The sequence below is a fragment of the Platalea leucorodia genome, assembly GCF_965183815.1.
Source record: "Platalea leucorodia genome assembly, chromosome: 1".
Lineage (NCBI taxonomy): Eukaryota > Metazoa > Chordata > Aves > Pelecaniformes > Threskiornithidae > Platalea > Platalea leucorodia.
The window spans coordinates 57511409-57534617 of record NC_138823.1 but is presented as its reverse complement, the minus strand read 5'-3'; the positions used below and the strand labels follow the sequence as shown (position 1 = coordinate 57534617).

Below are 23209 nucleotides of genomic sequence, written 5' to 3'. Positions count from 1 at the left end.
CCTCCCTGTGTTAGTAATTAGGTATTATCTTGGTCTAAGAAACAAATGTTAGTCAAACTGATTTCTTCTTTTTCTAGATTGGTTTTTGTTTTACCTAAACAAGAGATGAGGGTAGTGTGAAGGTTGAGCCAGAGTTGTAATATTTATGTAAACCTCAGAAACATGAGTTTAATCTTGAACTTTAAAGGACGCTCCTTTTACTTCAAGACAGAGAAATGTTAGGCCAAATGTTAATCATACCTAATGGAGATTGACTCAGCTGTAATTAAAATAACTAATGTACTTTAATCTGTGCCAAAGTTCGCCGTAATGACTTAAATATGTGGGATCATGTCTTGCTGATATGTTCACAATAATTTCATTACAAGATGGCTAGGATATGCTACCATGAGGTGGCTACATAGAAATGTGTTCACATCTGAGCAGACAAGGCTGTAAATAAAAATGTTAATTCCTTCTGGGAGTTTCTTTAAAATGCTTTAAAAAAAACAAATAAAATTTACTCCTTTTCTGAAGATTCATTACACTTGTCTGGAAAGAGTACAGTTCTCTGTAACTAAGGAACAGTTGACATACACAAGGAAACGTGGTATAATAATAAAGGAGAATACTGCTTCTCCCTGTGTCTGAGGAGAGCAGAAACCCAGAGAGCTGTTCAACTACTGTCATGGCAGGCTGTCACGCTCCCAATATTTGTGTTGGGCGTCAGCGGAGGGCCAGGGAGTGAAATATCCGTATTGCACTGCTGGAAACTCAGCTTGTGTCGACGGCGGAGCAGAGCCCAGCTGTCAGGGGAGGGCGTGCGTGCCCCTCGTGGGATGCCGAGGCAGACCAGGCTGGTCTGGTCCCTCTGCCCCAGTGCTGGGCAATGAGGGCAGCAGGCAGGGGTTGTGCATCTCCCTGCCAGAGTGCTTGGTGCAGTGTTTCTGCAGTGGGGCCAAGTTGGAGTTTTATTTAGTTTTTAATGCCCCAGCTTTTAGGTGTGGGACAGCATGAACTTAAAGTAATGCTAATGTAACTGTGCACGCATGAGTGTGCTCAGACATACGTTACGGAGAGAGCTATCTATTACATAGAGAGATCAAATGTTGCCGTGGTGGTGTATAAACACAAACATGGCTATATTAGCTTGGGTTTGCAAGGCTGCATCACTTACATGTGGCAAAAAGCCCTGAATGTGCTCCAGAGGTTATCCCCAGCAAATGGCCCTGCAGCCTTTGTAGCAGCCCTTGCTGTCATCTATTACACAAACCCCATGCTTGTATGAAAACAGCCAATTTAGTGCTGCTTTCAAGTGTCACTGACACTTCAGAGGATGCTTGCTAATGCTGTGTGTTGTTGCTGTTCTTTCTGTTTCCGTGATTTCATAACTTTCTATGAAAAATTCCTAGTGAGCTGTTATTAATTTGGATGTCCTTTTAAAGGAGGAATATGTGCTGCAACACAATTAGGCTTTTTTTTTGTGAGGAGATGTTGGTATTTGCCGAAGTGGAAAGTCTTCACTTTGCTATGTTGAAAAAAATACAAAGAAAATACCTAAGCTTTGGTAAGTTCAAACTAAATTGTATTTTTGATTTCTTGAGCTGAACAGTGGCATTTCATCCCTCTTGCCAAGTGTTGTAAAAGTTACTTTAGCAACTTGAATTTCAGCCTGAATTATTAAACGTTGGCAATCAAAAATAGAATCAGACTTCCACTTTTGTGAGCTTGGTGAACATCGCTTCATATTAAATATTTTTAGTATGTTGTAGGCTAAGAAAAGGTCTGAATTTGTATGACTGGAAAACAGCTTAGGCTACTGACTCTGTACTGAACACAGATGTGTTTTATACCAGGAGTATATATTTGCAAGACATATGGCTATTTTCTGTTTTAACGTTGGACTCCAGTGTTGTACTTAGGGTGCTGGAGTATAACATCAAATACGCATTTTCCCCTTCATTATTGCACTTCATAGTTAAATGCTTTTTTGAATTGTAATAATCCTACAAAATTCACAGAAGTATGATTTTTTTTTTTTTTGACACTTCACTCTATTATACACTCAGTAACACACCATGTTGGAATCTGAATTGCTTCTTTGTAAATTACACAGTTCTACTTTAGTCTTACAGGCAAGTAGAAAAGTATTATGTACGAGAACATGGAAAACAGCAAATTATTTTAAAATAAAACCGAATTTTAAAGTGGTTTTATGTTACGTAAATTAACATGAAGCATAGACAGATGACATTTACATCTGCTTCTGGTTTTGGTACAGAGATAATGCAAAATCTTTCCTTTCCCAATGTCCACCATATGCCATGCTGGAACTGTTGAACCAGAAGTGTTTTATTATAATGCTGAATCTAGATGACAAAATAGATTTTGCGTATTGTTGCCTCTCAGCATACAAGTGAGCTATTAACTCTGCTGTGAGCTGCGAAAAGATTGTCTGCTTAGCATATATTTCTGTGGCCAGTATGTGTTGTGTACTCTGTATGTACACAACATGTATGTATATACACACATACTGCTAAACTGAAGTATGTCCATTCTTGTCTCCGTAATGATTTCAAAAGCCCACTTTGTTTCTTATTTCATAGCAATATTTTTGAGGTTACCCAAAAGTAAAGGCCAATCTATATGCAAGTGAACGTGTTGTATGCTTCAATTTCTTTCATATTAGAAATGTACTTGTTCTCTCCTAATCATAAAAATCTTGTATTAATATCTTTCAGGCAAATTTTTATTGAATTTTTCCAGAATAGTCATAACGATAGTCATGATAATGAGTTATGCTAACTGCAGATTAGGCACTACTCTAGTTCAATGATGTCAGTGACTTAGAGGACATTCAGAGGTCATATAGTCAAACAAGAGTTTTCTTCTTGTCTTCCACACTTGAATCTCCAGGTGTGACAGATACAAATTAATTCTTCTTCGATTGCTTGTCTTTTTAGAATTGCAGAGATAGGAGAGAGGTGTATTCTGTGCACCCCAGCTCACGCTCTCAGGGACTTTTGAAGATTGTGCCTGAAACCTTTAGTGTCCTTTGACATTCAACAAAAGGCACAATGTACAGGATCGCAAGGCTCTTTTGCGCGCTTTGGGGGCTTTGAGCTGGTATTTTACAGTGTCGAAGTCTCTTTGACTGTTGTGTAGCCTTCTGCGTGATTAAAAACACCTAAGTAGTCTTTAAAGGTATACTTTGCTTCTCTTCCTGCATAGTCTCTGAGAATGGTAGAGGTAAGTTTTCTGGTCCTTTCTCCAGATTGAGACTTGTAGCTCACAATCCATGGTAAAGAACTGAGATACTACTTTTATTAGTTGTGAAGAGCACAGGAATATCTTCATCCTTCATACCCTCCATAATCTCCACACTTCATGCCTCTCAAAATTCCCTTTGTTGTTTTGTTTTGTTTTGTTTTTATCTGCAAAGGCAACATCAGTAATAATTTAAAAATCCAGGCCGTGAAAACATCGAGCGATCCTGTTGCACTTCCTTGCTTTGCAGAATGTTAAAACCATACCCTGCGAAACATGGTAGTACATATGTTCCAGTCCATCATCTTACATACATCTCCTACCATAGGGAAAAGTATTTACAAGTGCTTAAGCAGCAAACCTTTGCAATAAGCATCCACAAGAAGAGGTGTAAATAGTGCAGTCCTCTATTCCAGTCCCTAGTGCTTCTTGCGAGAGTTTTCTGAGGTTGTTGTCCCACCGGCCCTACTGTTGTCCAGGGGATGATTCCAAATCCTTCTACCAGAAAGACAGATGTGTGAGAAACCCCAGCTGAATCGCAGCGATGTCTCATATACCACTCCAGAGGCCTCTTGGATCCTGAAACGCTGCTTGGACAACAATTGGACTACATGTGTGCAGAGCATAAATGCCAAATTCAGCTTCAGTGTTGAAGCAGTTTTACTACATTTGGCTGCAGGATCCCCATAATTTTTGCTGTACGTGAAAGAATGAAACTACTGATCCTTTCATGTCTACCCCAGAGGACAAAATGCCAGATACATTAGATCTGGTTGGACACGAGCATTACTCGGCCAATGTCTTGCAGTGAATGCTTGGTAATTGGTTATTCTTAATGGAGAAACAGAACTATTTTGAAAAACCTTGATAAAATCCCACAGGGCTACAGAAAAGAACTCAAGTATTTATCTTTGAAGACTGCACGTACTTTCCTTCAGGTAGTTTTTGATGTGTGGATGAAATAAGTTGGTCTATGACAAACTTGATTCAGTGTTAGGCAATCTTCCTTACTATAGGTTCCAGGTGCTAGAATGGATAAATTGTGTTTTGAGACAATCTATTTATTCAGAAGCAAACAGATAAAACTTATGGTCTTTGAAAGTGTCTGATGTGACAAGAGAATTTTGAAGGGTATTTCCCGCAGTGGAGATCGGTGGAATTTCCAAATAAATATCACATGTTTAAAAGGGCATCCATCTGGTAACCTTTATGCATGCAGCTGCATCTCTGAGGCAAAAAAGATCATCCCTTCAGCCAGTGAATGCACTGGTTTCCTTTTACCCCACTTGTGTTCTTGTGGGACAAATGTATATAAAGGTTAAGTTTAAAAAAAATATTCACGCATAAAACAGTGGTCACTGAGCTGACATTGTCCCTTAGGAATGCAGTCCAGGGCTTGTGATACATAAATTCATGACAACATCAGTTCAGAGTCTCAGAAGAGACTGAAAAAAATGTGAACGTAAAGGAATAAAACAGAGAATGAAACGGAACAACATTGTATTGCTGTATAAAGCCATGCTATGCCTGTATTTTGTAGTGGCAGTGGCACCCTACCCTAAAGAGAATGTAGTAGAACTGGTAAGGAGTTCAGAGATGGTTGATGGGGGTGACTAAAGTATATGCAGCAGTGTCTGAGGAACAGATAGGTATGCTAGGGCTCTGTCTGGGAGAAGATGCAAGTGAAAGCTGTACGATTGAGAGATACGGAATCATGAGTGATGGGGAAAGGATGGATAGTGACCAGTTGTTCTCTTTTTCTCATAATGTGAGAACCGGGAACAAGCAAAAGGGTATTTTTCAGACAGTGAGCAGTTGACCTGTGGCAATTCCTGCTGCAGGGTATTGTGTATGCTGAAAATTTGCATGGCTGAGAGTGAGGCTGGGAAAGTTCATGGAGGAAAAATTTAACAAACAGATCTGGTTCAAGCAATCTGAAAAAGGTTAGAGGCTTGGAGGGAGTATTAATCTTCTCGTATGCTTCCCTAGACATCTGCTTATGGCTGCTACTGATTACTGGTGAGAATGGACTTTCGGTTTGTACCAATGTAGATACAGACGTTCTTAGCTTCTTCAATGTTTGCAGATTCTAATATTTTAACAGTGGACTGTAGGATGATGGACATTCCAGATTACTAGTCAGTTCTACTGTTGGGTTTTTTTTTACCTTGACATCTCACTCTTTTAGTTTCCTTTTCATGAGTTTTCTTTTAATCAGAAATTTAATTTCTTCCAGCTGCTTAAAAATAATTCTGAAAATTCAGGGAGGAATTTTCCCCCTTCTGATCTTGGACTTGTTAAATACGGATCTCTGTTCATAGCCTTTACATTAAGGGGATAATTAAAAACAGTCGTAAATTTCTTCCTCCCAGATTTGTGTACTAATATGCAACTCTTGACCTTTCTTTACCTGTGTTCATAGTATCAACCATTCATGTTGTTCACAGAAGCAATTTAAGATTTCAGAGAGTCGATACCTGGTATGGATTCTGTCTTTTAGCCTGTAAGTATTTGGACTGCTGCCACCAAATGCCTGGCCCATGGTAGCAACCATCCTAGGAAGGAAAGGCATCACTGTTCATTCATTACTCAACTATACACTTATCTGAAAGACACCTTACTTGCAAAGACTTGACTTACTATAATGCCGGCCACCTTTTTCCACTATGCAAAACACAGGATGCATGTAATTGGGTGAAAATTAACTGCTTCTCTCGGCAGTTATCATCCAAAAAAGGTAACAGGTATCTTCATATGGAAATGTGATGGCTCATTGATTGTATTGACCTGTAGGCTTATCAAGGAAACTTCATAGTAAACATTTTGGAGTTGAAAGTAATGAATTATTTGTGCAAAATTCCTTTTTCTGATCTACCTAGAACATGATAGACAATATTACAGCTATGTTTTTACATACAGAGAGATTAAGAGGGGAGAACAATTGTGTATGCATACATAGAATTGATATAATAGTGATAATACAGATCTAGTTGTTGTTTGCTGCTTGGTTTGCAGGAGGTTCCAATGAATAGCTTTTGCATACCATTTGCAAGAAAACACGAGTGGTGGTGTTAGGATCTCAGCATTTCACCGAGCTCCACTCTTCCTTAGCATAAGCCTTTTCTGCAATATTAAGAAATGTTGTGATTTCTTCTCCTGAAGAAATTGGGTGCTTCTGCAAGCATAGATGAGTTCCATGATGTCCAGATTTCATGTATATTTATAGTCTACTGTTGCGGTTTAACCCCAGTAGGTGGCTAAGCACCACTCAGCCACTCGCTCACTTCCCCCTAGTGGGATGGAGGAGAAAATCAGAAGGGTAAATGCAAAAACTTATGGGTTCAAATAAAGCCAGTTTAATAGCTAAAGCAAAAGCCACATGCACAAGCAAAGCAAATCAAAGAATTCATTCACTACTTCCCGTTGGCAGGCAGGTGTTCAGCCATCCCCAGGAATGCAGGGCTCCATCACGCGTAACGGTTACTTGGGAAGAAACACCATAGCTCCGAACGTCCACCCCTTCTTCCCTCTTTCCCCAGCTTTTATTTCTGAGTGTGACATCATATTGTTTGGGCTATCCCTTTGGTCACTTGGGGTCAGCTGTCCCGGCTGTGTCCCCTCCCAGCTTCTTGTGCACCCCCAGCCTACTTGCTGGTGGGACGGTGTGAGAAGCAGAAAAGGCCTTGATGCTGTGTAAGCACTGCTCAGCAGTAACTAAAACATCAGTGTGTTATCAACACTGTTTTCCTCACAAATCCAAAACATAGCCCCATACAAGCTACTATGAAGAAATATAAGTCTATCCCAGCCAAAAGCAGTACATCTACACCCATTTAATTCCATGCATAGTATGAGTGCTAGGCAGAGTGTAGCAAATAAGATGAATTCTGTCATTAATATGGAAAAAAAAAATATTTTGTTCTGAACCTGTTGCAACTGGACTGGGAGATAACTCAAAAGTTACCATCAGAGAGAACTGGGCTTGTATGTCCCAAGATGACATTTCCTCCATTCCCATGACAGATCATTTCCTGTAAAAGCCTTTGACAGAAGTTTGTTCTTCTGAAATACTTGCCAGAAGTTTATTGAAAACTAAGTTTGCTATGTCATCTAAAATATCCTTGTACACATATTCTGTGGTTTCCATGAAGTTTTCTAAGATCTGCTAGGCATGACCACCTTGTATGGTAACTACCTGGACTCCTTCTCAGGGTATGGTCCTTACCTGTCTGTCTGATTCTCAGCTGTGTTATAGTTTTCACCAGTTTGCCCAGTGTGCAAGTCAGATTTATTGGTCTATGGTTCTCTGACTTCCTGTAATCTGTTTCTCTACAGAATTTTACAGAATATACAATATAGTCTCTTGGGAAGTTTGTATTTTAATTTCTTTAGAAAACCACCTGATTTCAGTGAAAGGATACTACTAATGTTTATAGGAAGCTATCTGGTGCTCTTCCATTTGCCCATTGGAATAGTTTTTTTGAAAGTAATAATATTTTTTGCAGAAAGAAGAAAGTTTCATGGCCGTGTGGCATACTAGCATCACAGTATGTTCTTCAAACACCTGGAAATTTTTAGAACCCAATTTCTTCCATAAATAATTTGCTTTTCCATCTTGTCTTTCTTCTTCCCTAAGCACCTCTGATAAAGAGGGAATTAAACTATGTCCTTGCATAGGACATGTCTCTATGTAGACAGGGGGGCTTAGCAGTTCAAATCATTTGCATTTTTGAAATGCAAAGATGAAGTTGAAACACCAATGCATTTCAGCTCAGGGGCTCTTCAACTGGGTCATGAGCTGCATTATGTTGTGCTAGAGATACTAATACAAACTCTTCAGAAAGATGGTAAACTCCGCAAGACTTCTGCCTGAGCTGAGGCAGCCTCTAGAGCTTCTTGGGAAAGTTTTGCCAAGGGTAGAAATTCATAGCACAGCTTCCACTGAGAGTTCAGTACACATCCTTATGCGCACCTACTCCCTTGTGAAAACATCATGGTATAGGGTTCAGTTTGCCATCACTGTATTAATTGTATTTACATAGCCTTCTAGTCTTCCCTTCTCACTCTACCTTGCATCAAATTTATTTGCCGCTTTTGAACATATGCGGGTAGGTATTCAATGGAGAAAGTTATTTACCTCCTAGTAAGTAAAGATTTTTTAAAAATGTGTTTCAGCTCTGTAGCACATGACCTGCTGTCATCTCCTGTTACTTGGGGGTTGTTTGGACTCTCTGTTATTGAAGGAGCTGAGTACTGGGTGGAGTTCCCTGCCCTTTAGGACCATGACAGAGGAATGAGGAAAGTAAGTTGCAAGCACTGCTTCTAACAGATAATAATGGCTGAATTAATTTGAATTCAAAATAAATATTATCTGTTGGTAGCAAACATGGGGAGTCTGATTTCTCAAGGGAAGTAACTGGAACTCTGTATTAAAAGCCTTAAATCCTCTTGTGAAAGAACAGCTCTGGCTTAAAATTGCTCAGTGTTCGTATGCACTAGTATCTGAGATTATATTTATTTCCTGTATTTAGCTTGGTACGGTCACCTGTCAAATTAAGAAGCAGACATCAATAGCTGTTGTTTGCTTTGAAAGCTTATGAGTATCATCTGGAAAAAAACCGAATGGTTAAGTTCTGAGTCTTGTCTGACAAAATATTTTGTTAATAAAATGGGTAAATTGCCTGTGTAAACTTGCGAGTCAGAGATTATGACTAGCTTGAACGATGATATTGTCTATTGATGCAGAGGATACAGCTCAGTTCTAGTTAGTATTCTGGGCACGAAAACTTCTAGGAAAAACAGGAAATCCTGCAAGAAGCTAGCCTAAGTAGGCATTTATTATCCTATGCAGCGCTTTTTATGTTTTCATTTCTAAATCAGTTTGTTGTTTTTTTTTTTTTTAATTACACATAACATTTTTGACTGTGTTTACCCAAGTCTGGTTGGCATTCCTGTAATATAAGTGTCTATCTCTAAACTGACTTTTTCCCCTTCTTAGAGCTCTGTAGTATTTTAAAAAGAGAGAGAAACGGAAATAGAAAGGTAAGGAAATACATTATATGACCGAATATAAAAGAACCTGCATTTTATGTGCAGATACATAGCCTGGAACAATATGTCTTATTTTGCTTTAAAAAGTAATGTAAAATTTGTAGATAATTACATATTTTGTGGTAAACTGTTATGAATTCTTTTGTTTGTATGATCTAAGAAATAATATAATTTGAAATGCAAAGGAATACATTATAGTACAAGAAGTTGCTTGAAATTAAGGAATCATGCCTTTATTGTAAATTCATTAGAAAATTTTTCTATTGGGCACAGTTGTAGATTGCAACATTTGGCTACATATGGGAAAAATCAGCATGTTCAGGAAAGCATGGACAAAACTGTTCAAATATTGGGAAACTTCTGCTGGTAATTCTGAATCTGAAATCTTGTACTTCTCTGGTCTGGATTTCACTGTGGCTGCCTGAGCACATAGCTTTAAACATAGCTAAAAATACTAGCATCAAATTTTGAGCTGTTGTTTGTGGATACACATATTAAGGCTTGGGCCTGGGCAGGTACAGAATGGATCATGGCATTACTTAATTGCCCTCTGTTTTTGCCTTGCTGCTGGAAATCCAGCCAGTGAACCAAGTGGTTTTGTATTTTTGCAGTGGTGATGTCTGCCCACTGTTGAAGGCTCTAGTAAGCTCAGACCCTCTGGGTAGAAGATGATGTTGAAATGTAAGATACTCTTTGGGAAAAAAAAAAAATTAATGCATTTTCTATTAAGCTAAATATAGCTGAACTGATAACTATGCTTCCTGTGCAGTGGAAGGATGGCAGCACTTTCAAGAAAGGAGGAAGTAAGTTTTGTTTTTATTTTGGGTAGAAAATGATAACACTTTTTTAACCATTAAAATAATTCCTGGCAGCTCCAGGATGATATAAGCGTTATCTTTTTTGAGTCTACTTAAGAAGTACATGTAAGACTTAGTGAATAGGAGCCGATATGCAGTTACTTTACTTGGTGGATCAGTGGCTTGCCATTGCACAATATACAATGTACAGTGTACATTTGATAAGGTACAAGTGTAGAGGTACAGGTGTAGAGGTATCTAAAAGGGTTTGACTTCCACTGGCTTGCAAGCTGTGTGCTTTAAGGCTGAGTCACATCGAGTATCAATACCATAGCAGTGAAGCAGTCTTATTTTATGAACCTTTTATGCAACATTGAGAGCCGTTCAGTCCCTGTTCATGTGCTCGAAGATATGCATGAATGTGCTTAAGTGCTTTCTTGGACAGGGCTAAATTGCTTTGTGCCTTGCAAGTTTAACCCTGTAGCGATCCTTAAAAATCTCAACTGAATTTAGAACTCGTATTTGAACGCTGTCTTTGTCTTCCATGGTCATTGGGTGGTGTCCTGCTGTGTTAAGCGTCCTTTAGTGTACAGTAGTATTGATGAATTCAGGAAAGGGTACTGGCCCATATTCTTCAGTGTTGCTGACTGCCTATACTGAAATAAAATGTTTTCCTGTCAAATGGAAGATGGATATATCAGTGCTTATTTCATGCTTATAAACTTTCATCTGTGTATACATTTAAATGTGTGAATCTATGTTTGACACTTGTGGCCAAAGTGGCAGATGTTCGTGCTGGACTCAGTGATAACATTTTTCTGATGATTAGCTGGATCCAACTCTTATCTTTTATCACCTCTGAAACTTTGGCAGAAGCCAACTTCAAATCAGAACTCTTTTCTTGCATTTATCTCAGTAAGTTAGTTGTGATATCTTGAGGCACTTAAAACAGAGCTGACCAAAGGTGGGATTTCTTTTATTTCGGAAATTATGATGTTTTGATTTTTTTTTTCTTGCAGATCATATGACCCCTAAACTTCCAGATTTTTCCAAAGGACAGATGTTTTGAATTAAATATTTTCTTAACTTCCCACCCCCAGCTGCCCCAATCTACAGTATAGAAGATGTTGACAGACTCCTATTTGGAATCATGGAGCAGGAGATTAAGGTCTCGGGACCCTGGTTCCAGCTAGGCTCTGAGGTGATGATAGGTTTCCTAATGGAAAATAAAGAAGTTAAGATTTTAAGACTTCTAGCTGAAACAAATTCTGTGGGACTGACCCTGCCTGTGCTGCAGAAGTTTACTGCAATTAAGCCTTGTCCCCAGAGCTCTTTAGTTTTATGTTTGTCACTTAATGATTAAGAGGTTTATTAAAAAATAAATCCTGAATGGCTGTAATAAAGTATCGTTATTAACTGAAGTGTCACTAGTTCAGGAGATAAATGCACATTAATATTTATCTCTCACTGCATGCTATCAAAGATTTTGTGAAAAATGACCTGTGCTTTGGTATTTCATCTGCTGTGATCTTAATAAAAATTGTTGTCTACAAAAATTCCCAAGCAAAACCGTTGAAGTAGAATTGAAAGTGTTGCAGCAGTTTGGGTTACAATGTATGGCTAAAGAGATGTTAGAATTATCCCAAACCTGACTGACCTCAGAAAATGCAACACTAAGGTTACAGTTAAAAAAAAAAATCCAAGTGCAAAGTAATAAAAGCTTCAAACAAGACACCCAAACACTCTTAAATCTACTCTTTAGGTGAAACCATGCAGCATAGGTATGGTCATAATGGAGGAATTACACTGTTGGAATAGTAAACAGTCTTAAATTAATTTTTAGAATCTGTTATTTTCCTCCTCTGTTTTCCTTTTCCTGATATCATTATGGCATGCAGAATGGATACTGACCCTTTGAACTGATCACCTTCTGCATATAGAAGATTACTTAGTACTTAGCACTACTTATTAAAAAAATCAGGATAAATTGTTAGCAGTATTATTAACTTCGTTAGAGACTCAACCAATTTTCTGTTGTGCCCCATCCAATAGATCAGAAAGAGAAAAAAATTGTGTGGAATGAAAATGCACCTTGAAAGCAACTGGAAGTATGACATGATGATATAATATGATATAGAATCATAGAATACCAGGTTGGAAGGGACCTCAAGGATCATATGGTCCAACCTTTCTAGCACAATCTAGACAAGATGGCCCAGCACCATGTCCAGCTGAGTCTTAAACGTGTTCAGTGTAGTGGAGTCAACCACTTCCCTGGGGAGATTACTCCAATGATTGACTGTTCTCATTGTGAAACATTTACCTCGGAATCTCCCTGGGAGTAACTTGTACCCGTTACCCCTTGTCCTCACCATGTGACTCCTTGTAAAAAGGGAGTCTCCATCTTCTTTGTAGCTCCCCTTTAAGTACTGCTACACGGTGATGAGATCACGTCTAAGCCTCCTTTTCTCAAGGCTGAACAAGCCCAGTTCTCTCAGCCTATCCTCATACGGCAGGCTTCCCAGACCCTTGATCATCTTGGTGGCCCTTCTCTGGACCCCCTCCAGCCTGTTTGCATCTTTTTTGTATAACGGGGACCAGAACTGTACACAGTATTCCAGGTGTGGCCTGACAAGCGCCGAGTAGAGTGGGATAATGACTTCTTTATCTCTGCTGGTGATGCCCTTTTTGATGCAACCCAGCATCTATATGATATGATATGATATGATATGATATGATATGATATGATATGATATGATATGATATGATATGCTCGGCTCTTCGCAGTAGCCTAAGGCTCTTGGTCAGATTATATTGTAAAAGCTAATATATGTGATTTTAAAGCAGGTCTCAGTGGCCATTCAGTTATTCAATGTCCTATTAGCACACCCTTTTGGAAGAAGCTCTTATGAAGTTCCAGGCATACAAAAAAATTGAATTCTGTCATACTCTGCTGTTTTAGGGAAAGGGGTAGCAGAAAAGATCACGGGACTGCCTGTCTAAACATGTAATGTTTATTATGTACTAAATGTACTGTTTTTCTGTGTTGGAAATGATGTGAGCAGCAGGCTCCATCTTTGCATACGATCATGATGTAGGCAAAGTCAAAGAGGTGCATGTGTTTGTTGAAGGCAGCAGTCGTAGTTGGACACATTCAAGCAGTTAGTTGTACTGAGGTTACATGCCTGTGGCTGGGGGGGACATGCCATCACTAATCCAGCTCTTGGCTGGATTACCTTTGAAAAATAAGAAATGTATTCCTCTGCCATATGTGAAAAGCTTTTGGCCCTCTTGAGTCTAGTTTAGTGTTGCAGCTGGGCTGGAGAGAAAGAGGGTAATGAAGCCTTTGCATCCTGACTGGCTTCCTGCAGGCTTGATTGGAGGGGAAAAGCCCTTTCCCAGGAGCCTTCTGGAGGGACAAGGAGGCTGGAGGAACCTCCCTGTGTGTTTCCGAGATACACCAGCATACGTTTCTAAAGCCACATGCTAGGTTTTGATTCCACTGGGTGCCATTAGGAATGACACGCTGCACCTGAAAGCAAACTCACTTTTCTTAGTCTTTCAGTCCAGTTCTGAGGCAAATCTACTCTCTCCTTTCCACCCACCGCAGTTTGCTGAAGCTGGTGGCACCACGCTGGTGTGAGTAAAATCAGAACCCAGCACTCAAGCTACAAACCCAGGTGTTTTGCCAGAAGATTCTTCTTATTTTAGTCCTGAGGACATACACGAGTCTATAAGACAAAAATGAAGGAATAAGTGTTGTGATTTATGATGTGGGCTGGGGCAATGTTCTCTTGCATGTCTGTTCTGTCCTCACAGCTCTCTGGTCAATGTGTATTTCCTTCTCTGGTGGACACTCAGCTTCCATTCATGTCCCCAGGGACTTTCACGTTAGGGCAACTGAACAGTTAAGGTATATTTTTTGCAAAAGGATTGTAACTGTGAGTGAATTAGAATAAATAAAAATTAAAGAAGGATGACAAAAGTCTTTCTTCCTCATCGGAAGCAGCTCTGTTTTATTTCAGGAGTTTAATTTCAGTTGTCTCTTTTCTCACCATCTCAGTTCTGTACACATACAGTTAATTTTTTCTTTGTGTAATTTAGAGCTAAGTTTCCAGTATAAAGAAAAAAAAAGTAAGTAAAAATACAGTCAAATGGGTTTATCCAAACCCCACTATAAATTGAAACGCATCCCTTATCCAAATCTGTCACTTCTTCCTTGGCATAAATTATGTATCCAGTAATTCACTGATTTTTTAGCACTCCCATTTCTCCCAAGCTGTTGACTCTCTCCAAAACTTTTGAAATCAGGGGCATAGTATTTCTTGCTCTTCTCCAAATTCATCTTGTGTCTAGTTTCTGCTGGCACAGCTGATAGCAGTGCAGGCAAAGGGCTCCAGCTTAGTACGATCTGATGGTGGTCCTGTCCAACTGATGGCCATGAAGAGAGCAGCTCTTGAGGAATGCAGTAACCTGCACTGAACATGTCTAGCTGCCTTCCAGCTGTGTATTTCCCCAGCCATATTTACCAGTACACTGAGACACTATTTCTTGTCACGGGTGTTAATAATCCTTTAAAATTTTCCCTAGCCTCATGCAGAAGGAGATCTTTTTTCAACATTTCAGCATTTCAAGAAATATATTTTCAACATTTTCTACAGTTCTTAAAAGGGTTGCAAAAGTTAAGACTTTGTTAAAGAAATGCTTTGTTCAATCTACAATTCAAATATGTTTGTTTTCAGGCTTTATAAAATGAAGTCTAAAACTGAGATTTATTTTGGAGAGCTATGGCAATTGAAATACTGAAAGATGGACCCAAGATTTTTAATAGGTTTATTTCTTTATGTTCGGTTTGGGAAATGAATGTGCCTTGGCTAATTGTACTGCGTTTTTTTTCCTGTGGAGGCTGACTGAAACAATTCTATCAAAAAACCCTCCAAATCCAGTTCTATATGAAAAATTCAGTGCTTGATATGTATTGAATTATTAACTAACTCGTGAGCACTCAGGAGAGTTTGTGACTCAAAACTTCAGAAATCATCAGACTGTCTTTAAAATCTGTACATTTTAACACAGCTGTTAAGTCCATGGAGTTTGTGTTGTCAAACTGTTTGTCTCCAGCTTTGAGATACGTAATTTTTTAGTATATTCTGAACATGCAGCTTTCGTAATACCATGAGCATGGGATCTGGTAATGCGGGAACAAACCGTCTAATATTGAAACTTGCCAAAAAATTGTAAAAGCTAGTAGTCCTTGGATTACATTACCTATAACATCACATTTAACAAATGATTTAATAACATGTAGCTTGTCATATATTCATTCTTCTAATGATTTTGAAAACGTGAGTTATTTTGTTATTTATGCTTTTACAGTGCTTAGAAGTTGTTGTCCTAAGCCAGGACACCAGGCCAGCTTCTGTAGAAGAGGAACAAAAAATGACGTCTGATCCAAAGAACTTAAAATCTAGTCTTTTATTTGTAATGCTCTGCAGCCCGAGTTGTCTGCTTTCTCTGTGAACTCTGGTGTCCTACCAGTAAAGACTAGTGAATAGGTCATACAAAGCATGCATCTAGTGAATGTATCTTCCTTTTCAAATCACAGAAATTCATACGTAGGCTCGCTCTTGCCATTTTTCATTTTGTTTGAATTGTTTAATGTCTTTATTTTAAAAAAAAAATAGGGATGTTCATTACAGGCATTTGGTATTCAAAATCTGCAGTCAAGATAGTGATCATATAACAAAAATTTTAAGTCTGATGGAGTGAGATAGTCTATAACTTTTTCTAAAATTGTTGAATCATGTCTATCTGATTCTTTGCTTTATAAACTACTGTTCGGGCCATTGTTGGCATGCTTGAACTATAACAAATATAAAGCAAAAAGGTGATTTACTGGCTAGATACAGAATATGAACAGTTGCCTTCTTTCTAGTAGTTGGTCATAACAGATGCATGCAGAATAAATACGAACGAAACAGGCTGCATGTAGAGTGAACATTTCCCAGGTATACTCTCCTAGTTCTGCCCTCCATAGCCTTGGCTTTTATTTGTAACCATGGGTAAGAATTCCAGCAGTGCTATTTTTTAATCTAAATAAAAAAATGACCCTTAAATGCATGAAGCAGGTGGTGTAAAATCTAGGTATAAAATACTTTGGAAATAGAATTTTACTGCAGATAGATCAGGTAGGGTGATATTTAATGTTGTCTTTTATCAGCAGTACAACTTAGTCTTGAAGATGCGTATTTTCTGAAATACTAATGGTTTACTTTATTCATACCTTGCAAGTTTGGCTGCCTGTGATTAAGCTGAGTATTTCCTAGAGGATTTATAAGGCATTTTCTAAGTCTTTGTCAAACATTTTCTATTGGCTTTTGGCTATAGATATCCAATAAATCATAGAGGAACTATGACCAAGTGTATCCGTCACAGGATTCTTCAGTATGTACTGAAAATTATTTTCAGAAACTTCTAAAGGAAGAGAAAGAGGGCAGTCTGCACAAAGCAAAGCATTCATTTGAAAGTATATCTATGCTCTTGAGCCAAACTGAGGTTTTTGTGTTGTTGTCCCTCCTCCCACCTAATTTGTTTTGAAAAGAGTAACTAGATTAACAGGTTTTTATTTTCTCAAGATTGGAAGTATCATCTATATTTTGTGTTTGTACCAGGCAACGTGGTGATAAGCATTGTGATGTTATTATTGATGTAAAATTGCTATCTGGAGACTTGAGAAACTTTTTTTTTTTTTTAATCCAAAAATTTAAAGCAAATATCAGTAATAACAATCATTGGACTTTGTGATTAGAGAGTACTCAAAGACACTATGATTCAAGTATGTTTTTTGCTATAATGTTGACCCTTAAGCGGCAATCATGAGTAATATGGAACTGACTTGTAGAAATATCCTTGATCGGGGTATTTTAACTCATTTTATACTCAAAACCTTTAAGCAATGTTTAGAAATTCACCAACTGTATGTATGTATATTTTGTCTTTTAGGGCATACAGGACGATTATTAAAATCTCTGTGTTTCACCAGTCTATCATTTCTGCTGCTGCACATCATCTTTCAGATTACAATAAACAGTCTTGAAGCTGGAAAAACTATTGAACCTGGTTTTAACTGTGAGTAAAACCTTTCAGTTTTTATTATCATTTTAAGCATCCAAATGGTTCAGTGGTTTGAAAGGTGAAGCGTTCAGGAGAAGGCACTTAGCATTGTACTCCTGTGGGTTTGCAGCTTGCTTCTGTTTCCCAGCTTGTTGCCTTAAGAATTACTTTTAGTAGGGCAAGAAGACTAGATGGGTTTAAGAAATGAGAGAAGTGTGTTAACTATTTTGTTGAGATGCATTTTCTTTGGGTTTAGCACTGACTATTGTATGTCTTCATCTTTTAGGCTTTCTCAAAATTCCCTCAGAACCTGAGGTGGCTACACATTTGTGTTATTAGATCATAATTCAATGTATTAAGAATAAAATGAGATATAGTAATGAAAACCCCTCTACCCATGTATTATGTCGCTGTTTGATGAACTCTCTTGTTTGTTTAATTTAACTTTAAATCTTGACCCCAAGTTTTATGTTTCTAAACAGTATTTGTCTCTTTCTTGCCTGTGTTGTATTGGAAGAAGGATTTTCAATTTTTAATTATATGTAAACACTACTTAAAAATATATTGCATGACATTTTTTATCTTCCTCTCTCAGGAAATGTTCTTCAATAATTCATAAGCAAACATTCTTTATTGTGCAGAAGTTAATTAAAATATCTATCCAGTGATTTAGATGTGTAACCTCCAGGTAGAAACTATTTGTACTTGTCTTACAATGCTTACATTTAACATTTAAATCTGTCAGCCTACCTTTGATAAACGACCATTTAATTTATCACAGAGTATGCTGCTGCCACTTGAGTAAACAGTTGTACTACAATTCAACATAAGAAACCTTATATGAAGTAAAGCATTTGACTTAAAGTAACAAAATCCTAAGGAAATTTAGAGCGAGCATTGCTGTTTCACCTTTAACTCAAACCATTTCTTAAAGTAAAAGGCATAATTGTGTTTATGAAATATCAGTTTTAACTGGAATGTCTTGAGCTTTGTTGGTTCAAATCAGACCTGCAGACTCTAAAAACGTATTTTCTTTTTTTCAGAAATGTATATTATTGATTGAGTGAACTGGATTAGTTGCTTTCCTATATCTGTTTGACATTCTTATGACTAAAAAGACATGATTTTTACTTAGATTAGAGTAATTGCATCAGCTAGACACTGTATGAGTAGAGAGTTCCTAACTGTCCAAGACAGAGATGAAACCACTGGCTTTTTCTTCCTCCTGTGGTGGGAACTGCGGTCTACGGTGGGAACTGATTAAAAGAATTACTTTATCCTAAAGAGTCCACTCCTGAAGAAACAGAGAGAACGTACCATTTCTGTCTGTTTATTAACAGTTGCTGAGTGCAACAGGTTCTATTCTAGCTGCTGTTAATAATGATTTCCTTACTTGGGGCTTCACAGGACAATGGGTATGGCCGTAGTAGTACATTAAATGTGCCTCAGATTGCTCTCTGACACCGAGGCCAGTTGATGCGAGATGACCCACGTCCTCACCATTAAGCTCTCTCTGCCTCCTGGGCCCAGAGGGTGGGTTGAAATTGCCTGTTGGGAACGCTATTTGTCCCACAGGAACTCCCAAACTGTGCCTGAGTTGTTTGGGAGAGAAGGAGTTGGCTGACCAAAACTGTTCGAAGATTGTTTTAACTGTTTAGTAATACGAAAAATCCAGCTGTTGAATTTCAGTGCCTGAATATGTTTGCAGGGCAAACTGGCTCCATTTAGTTTACTGGTGTGACTATAGTCAGTGAGCTTCAGGTGAAGCTAATGAAGAGGAGAATATAATACTGGCATTATGGACGCTGGACCCCCAGGGTGCTGAAGGAGAAGTTAAAGAAGGTATAAAGACCGTTGTGAATGAAGGGGACAGAAAAGGCCAAGGCATTTGCTAGATCAGGCAATAAAATCAATTATTGTCATTAAGTGGCACCAGAGCATACACGGTACTGTGTCGGTAAGAAGACAGAATTCCCGTTTCAGAAAGTACCTTGGTAGTACTTCTGCTTGTAATTATTTGGTGGCACAGCCCTACTTTATTTCTGTTCCCTGGCTGTATGAATAATGCTTTGCAAAATTGACTACAGCAGTGTGCTAAGGCAAAGCTGGAGAAACGACAGCACTGTGCCCATAGCGTCTGCACAGCGTTATGATCGCTGCATTTGAGAGTTAGCTGTTAATGTTTATTCAACTCTTTTCACTGAATAACAAGTACAGAAGTGTAGACTGGAAGACTGGAGTTTTCTGTTTCCCTATCCAGACCCGGATCAACTATTAATAAAACATTTGTTTACAGCTGTTTGTCTTATTCTTGAGCCCTATGTGCCCCACTGGAAATATTGTACAGTCTCTTCTGATGCTTATCATTAGGAAGTTTTTGTCCCATTAGTCACAATGTCCTGTCTTCCTCCTTCAGCCTGATGTGGAAATGGAGAAAATCTTTCCATTAGTCTTTATGGTTATCTGTTACGTATTTGAAGGCTGCAGTCCTGTCTGTCATATGTACTCTTTTCTCTCATTCTCTTCACACAACTTCAGTCCCTCCAAACTTTCTTCATGAGTCATGTTTTCTAGGAAGGAGATTAGTCTTATCATTGTTGGTCTACTTCTGTTTTCTCCCAGGGTTCCAGATATTTCATGAAGTTCAATGCCCAAAGCTAGGTGGTATTTCAGCTAAGAATTTACTAGCACATGCTGAAGTACGATTACCCAAGTGTCTGCAAGTGACACTCCCTGTTTATGTATTACTATATGGTACTTTTTACAACGGTAGCATTGTCTCTCACTTTATTTGTGATTCACTGTAACCCACAAATCCTTTTCTGCAGAACAGACCATTTTTTCTAATCCCATATTTATGTAGGTGAGTATTCTTGCATTATAATGGAAATTTATGTTTGCCCATTTTTTTCCAAAATGGTTTTATTTATCAAGACTGTTCTGAATTCTAACTCCCAGTTTGCTTGTGGCCCCTCTTGTAGGGGCTGTCTGCAAATACCACTTTTAAGGGGTTTTGGATATACTAAAATGTTTGTTTTTTCCTTTAAATTTAGTCTTTGTTTTGATTGTGCTGGAATTGTAATATCTCCCTGAGTTTAAATAAATTGAACCATAGAGTACTGAACGAACTAGCGGATGTTATGGCAGGACCCCTTTTGATCGTATACCAAAGGTCTTGGCAGTCTGGGGAGGTCCCTGGTGACTGTAAGCTAGCCAACGTTATTCCAATTTGCAAAAAGGGTGTGAGGGAAGACCCAGGGAACTACAGACCTGCTAGTCTAACCTCAGTTCCTGGAAAAATTATGGAGAAGATGATACTGGGTACTATTGAAAGGCATTTAAAGAATAATGCAATCATCAGGCACAACATGGGTTCACCAAGGGAAAGTCCTGTTTAACTAATTTGATATCCTTCTATGATAAGGTGACCCACCTAGTGGATAAAGGGAAGGTGGTGGATGTAGTTTTTCTGGATTTTAGTAAGGCTTTTGATACTGTCCCTCACAGCATCCTTCTGGACAAGTGGTCCAGCTGTGGGATGAGCAGGTTCACAGTGCACTGGGTAAAGAACTGGCTGAACAGCAGGGCTCAAAGGCTTTGTAGTCAATGGGACTACACCTGGCTGGTGACTGGTCCCCAGCATTGTTCCTCAGGGTTCAATTCTAGGGCTGGTCCTGTTCAATATATTTATCAACGATCTGGATGCAGAAGTTGAATGTATCATTAGCAAGTTTGCTGACGATGCCAATCTGGGTGGTGCTGTTGCCTCTCTTGAGAGACAAGATGCCTTGCAGAGGGATCTAGACACATTGAAGCATTGGGCAATGATTAATGGGATGAAATTTGACAAGTCCAAATGCCGGATTCTGCTTCTAGGATGGAGTAACACTGGGCACAAGTATAAATTGGGAGAGGAGTGGCTGGAGAGCAGCCCTGCAGAAAGGGATCTGGTGGTGCTGGTTGACAGCAGGGTCAATATGAGTCAGCAGTGTGCCCTGGCAGCCCAGAGGGCAACCCGCAACCTGGGGTGCATTAAAAACAGCATAACCAGCTGGTCAAAAGAGGTGATTATCCCGCTGTATTCAGCATTGGTGCAGCCTCAGCTTGAGTACTGTGTGCAGTTCTGGGCCCCACAATTTAAGAAGGATGTGAAGGTCCTTGAATGCGTCCAGAGGAGGGCAACACAGCTAGTGAAAGGGCTGGAAGGCATGTCCTGTGAGGAGCGGCTAGGGATGTTGGGTTTGTCTAGTTTGGAGAAAAATAGGCTGAGGGGCGACCTCATGGCTCTCTGCAGCTTCCTGAGGAGGGGAAGTGGAGAGGGAGGTGCTGATGTCTTCTCCCTGGTATCCAGTGATAGGACGCATGGGAATGGTTCAAAGCTGCACCAGAGGAGGTTAAGACTGGACATTAGGAAATGTTTCTTTACCAAGAGGGTGGTGAAACACTGGAACAGGCTTCCTAGAGAGGTGGTCGATGCCCCAAGCCTGTCAGTGTTGGAGAGGCATTTGGACAATGCCCTTAACACCATGCTTTAACTTTTTTGTTCAGCCCTGAAGTGGTCAGGCAGTTGGACTAGATGATTGTTGTACTGAAATACAACTGAAATATTCTATTCTATTCTACTCTACTCTACTCTACTCTATTCTATATATTGCCTTCAGGTGAAGGAGGTAAGTACTGTAACTGTGCACTTTTGGTGCACTACTTTCTAGGCTGAGTAAAAAGACAATACGAGGAGGAAAGGAAAAATGTGTAAGAGCAGAAAGGAGAAAAAAACCTTGTGATTATTTTGGTTTATGTTTAATTGCTTGTTTTTACTTTGATAAAGTATGTGAAATTTTCATGTGTTCCTGCAGTGATTGTTCCCTCTCTTGCTTTCATTCTGCAGGGAAATTAAAGCTGATTCTACAACTCCATAATTTTCACCTCAGAAATGAATGAATAAATGTTTCAACTTAATTCTGTATTTTTTGGAATTTATTGCCTTCCTAGTTAATAATCTAACTCCTGACAGTTTTAGAAATGATTGAGAGGGGGATATACCTTTGTCTTCAAATTCTGTAGGTTAGTTTGTCTCAGTATGTTCAAATGCCAACTTCTGAATCAAAAGATCATTTTCTGGTTCTAGTTTTTCTTTTCACACTGCCGTATTAAAGCCTCTGAAAATATTTTCATTTTGGTAATAGAAACACTTGAAAAATGTTTAAATTAGAGGTGTGATACAGACTATCGCCTCTTAAACCTCATACAGTTATAGTTTCATTTTGGAAATGAAGAACAACCATCCCTTTATCTTTTACATCTAGAAGCAGTTTAATTTGGGCCATCTGCAAGACCAAAGCAGACACGTAGAATTTCAGGCTTATTTTAAAGTATTCTGCCCTTATCCTGGACTTATGTTATTCAAAATCAACTGATAGATAGTGTTTAGGATAAGTAAGTCCTGGAATGTTTAACTTCTTCAGTTTGTTACTTTTTTCATCCCCTTCCTCTTTTAGAGCTCATATACCTTCTCTTTCAGAATGGCTACAAAATGCTACAGCATTCTCTAAATTATATAGGAGATGTATGTTGGTGGGTTGAGATGATTAAAAATGTTTAGCCAACAGGGGGTTCTTGTTCCTTCAGAGCCTTGTGAGTATTGCCTAGCGCTAATAAAATTTTGTTGCTAGAACTCCTTATTTAGCTTAATGAAAGATTTCTAGTTAGCCACAGCTGCATTGTATGGAACTAACATTGAATACCTCTCAGATAGTTTCTTTTTTAAATCAGAGTTCATATAGGAAAGGAAAAGAATAAATACAGAAAGGGTGAGCTGGGCTAATCTTAAGCCATCAAGAACTAGGTAATCAATCAGTCTTGTTTCACTGATGATACCTCCATATAACATAGAATCTGATTTTGAGATGTAGTAGTATTCATGCAGTAATACAATTTCAGTATTAAATTTGTACTTCTGATGGAATAAAATTCTGATTATTAGATTAGGTAACATCTTTTGA

The 23209-nt window shown here is 38.6% G+C and overlaps 1 protein-coding gene across 1 annotated transcript in view; it reads left to right on the top strand.

Moving 5' to 3' along the window:
* The window catches only part of PIEZO2 (piezo type mechanosensitive ion channel component 2), a gene marked incomplete at both ends in the record, with an annotated part of 320116 nt that overhangs the window by 100876 nt on the left and 196031 nt on the right, over window positions 1-23209 (top strand). Inside the window, one exon of the mRNA XM_082329045.1 lies at window positions 17097-17222. Coding sequence (XP_082185171.1) covers window positions 17097-17222 — 126 coding nt within the window. The remainder of the gene's footprint in view (window positions 1-17096; window positions 17223-23209) is intronic.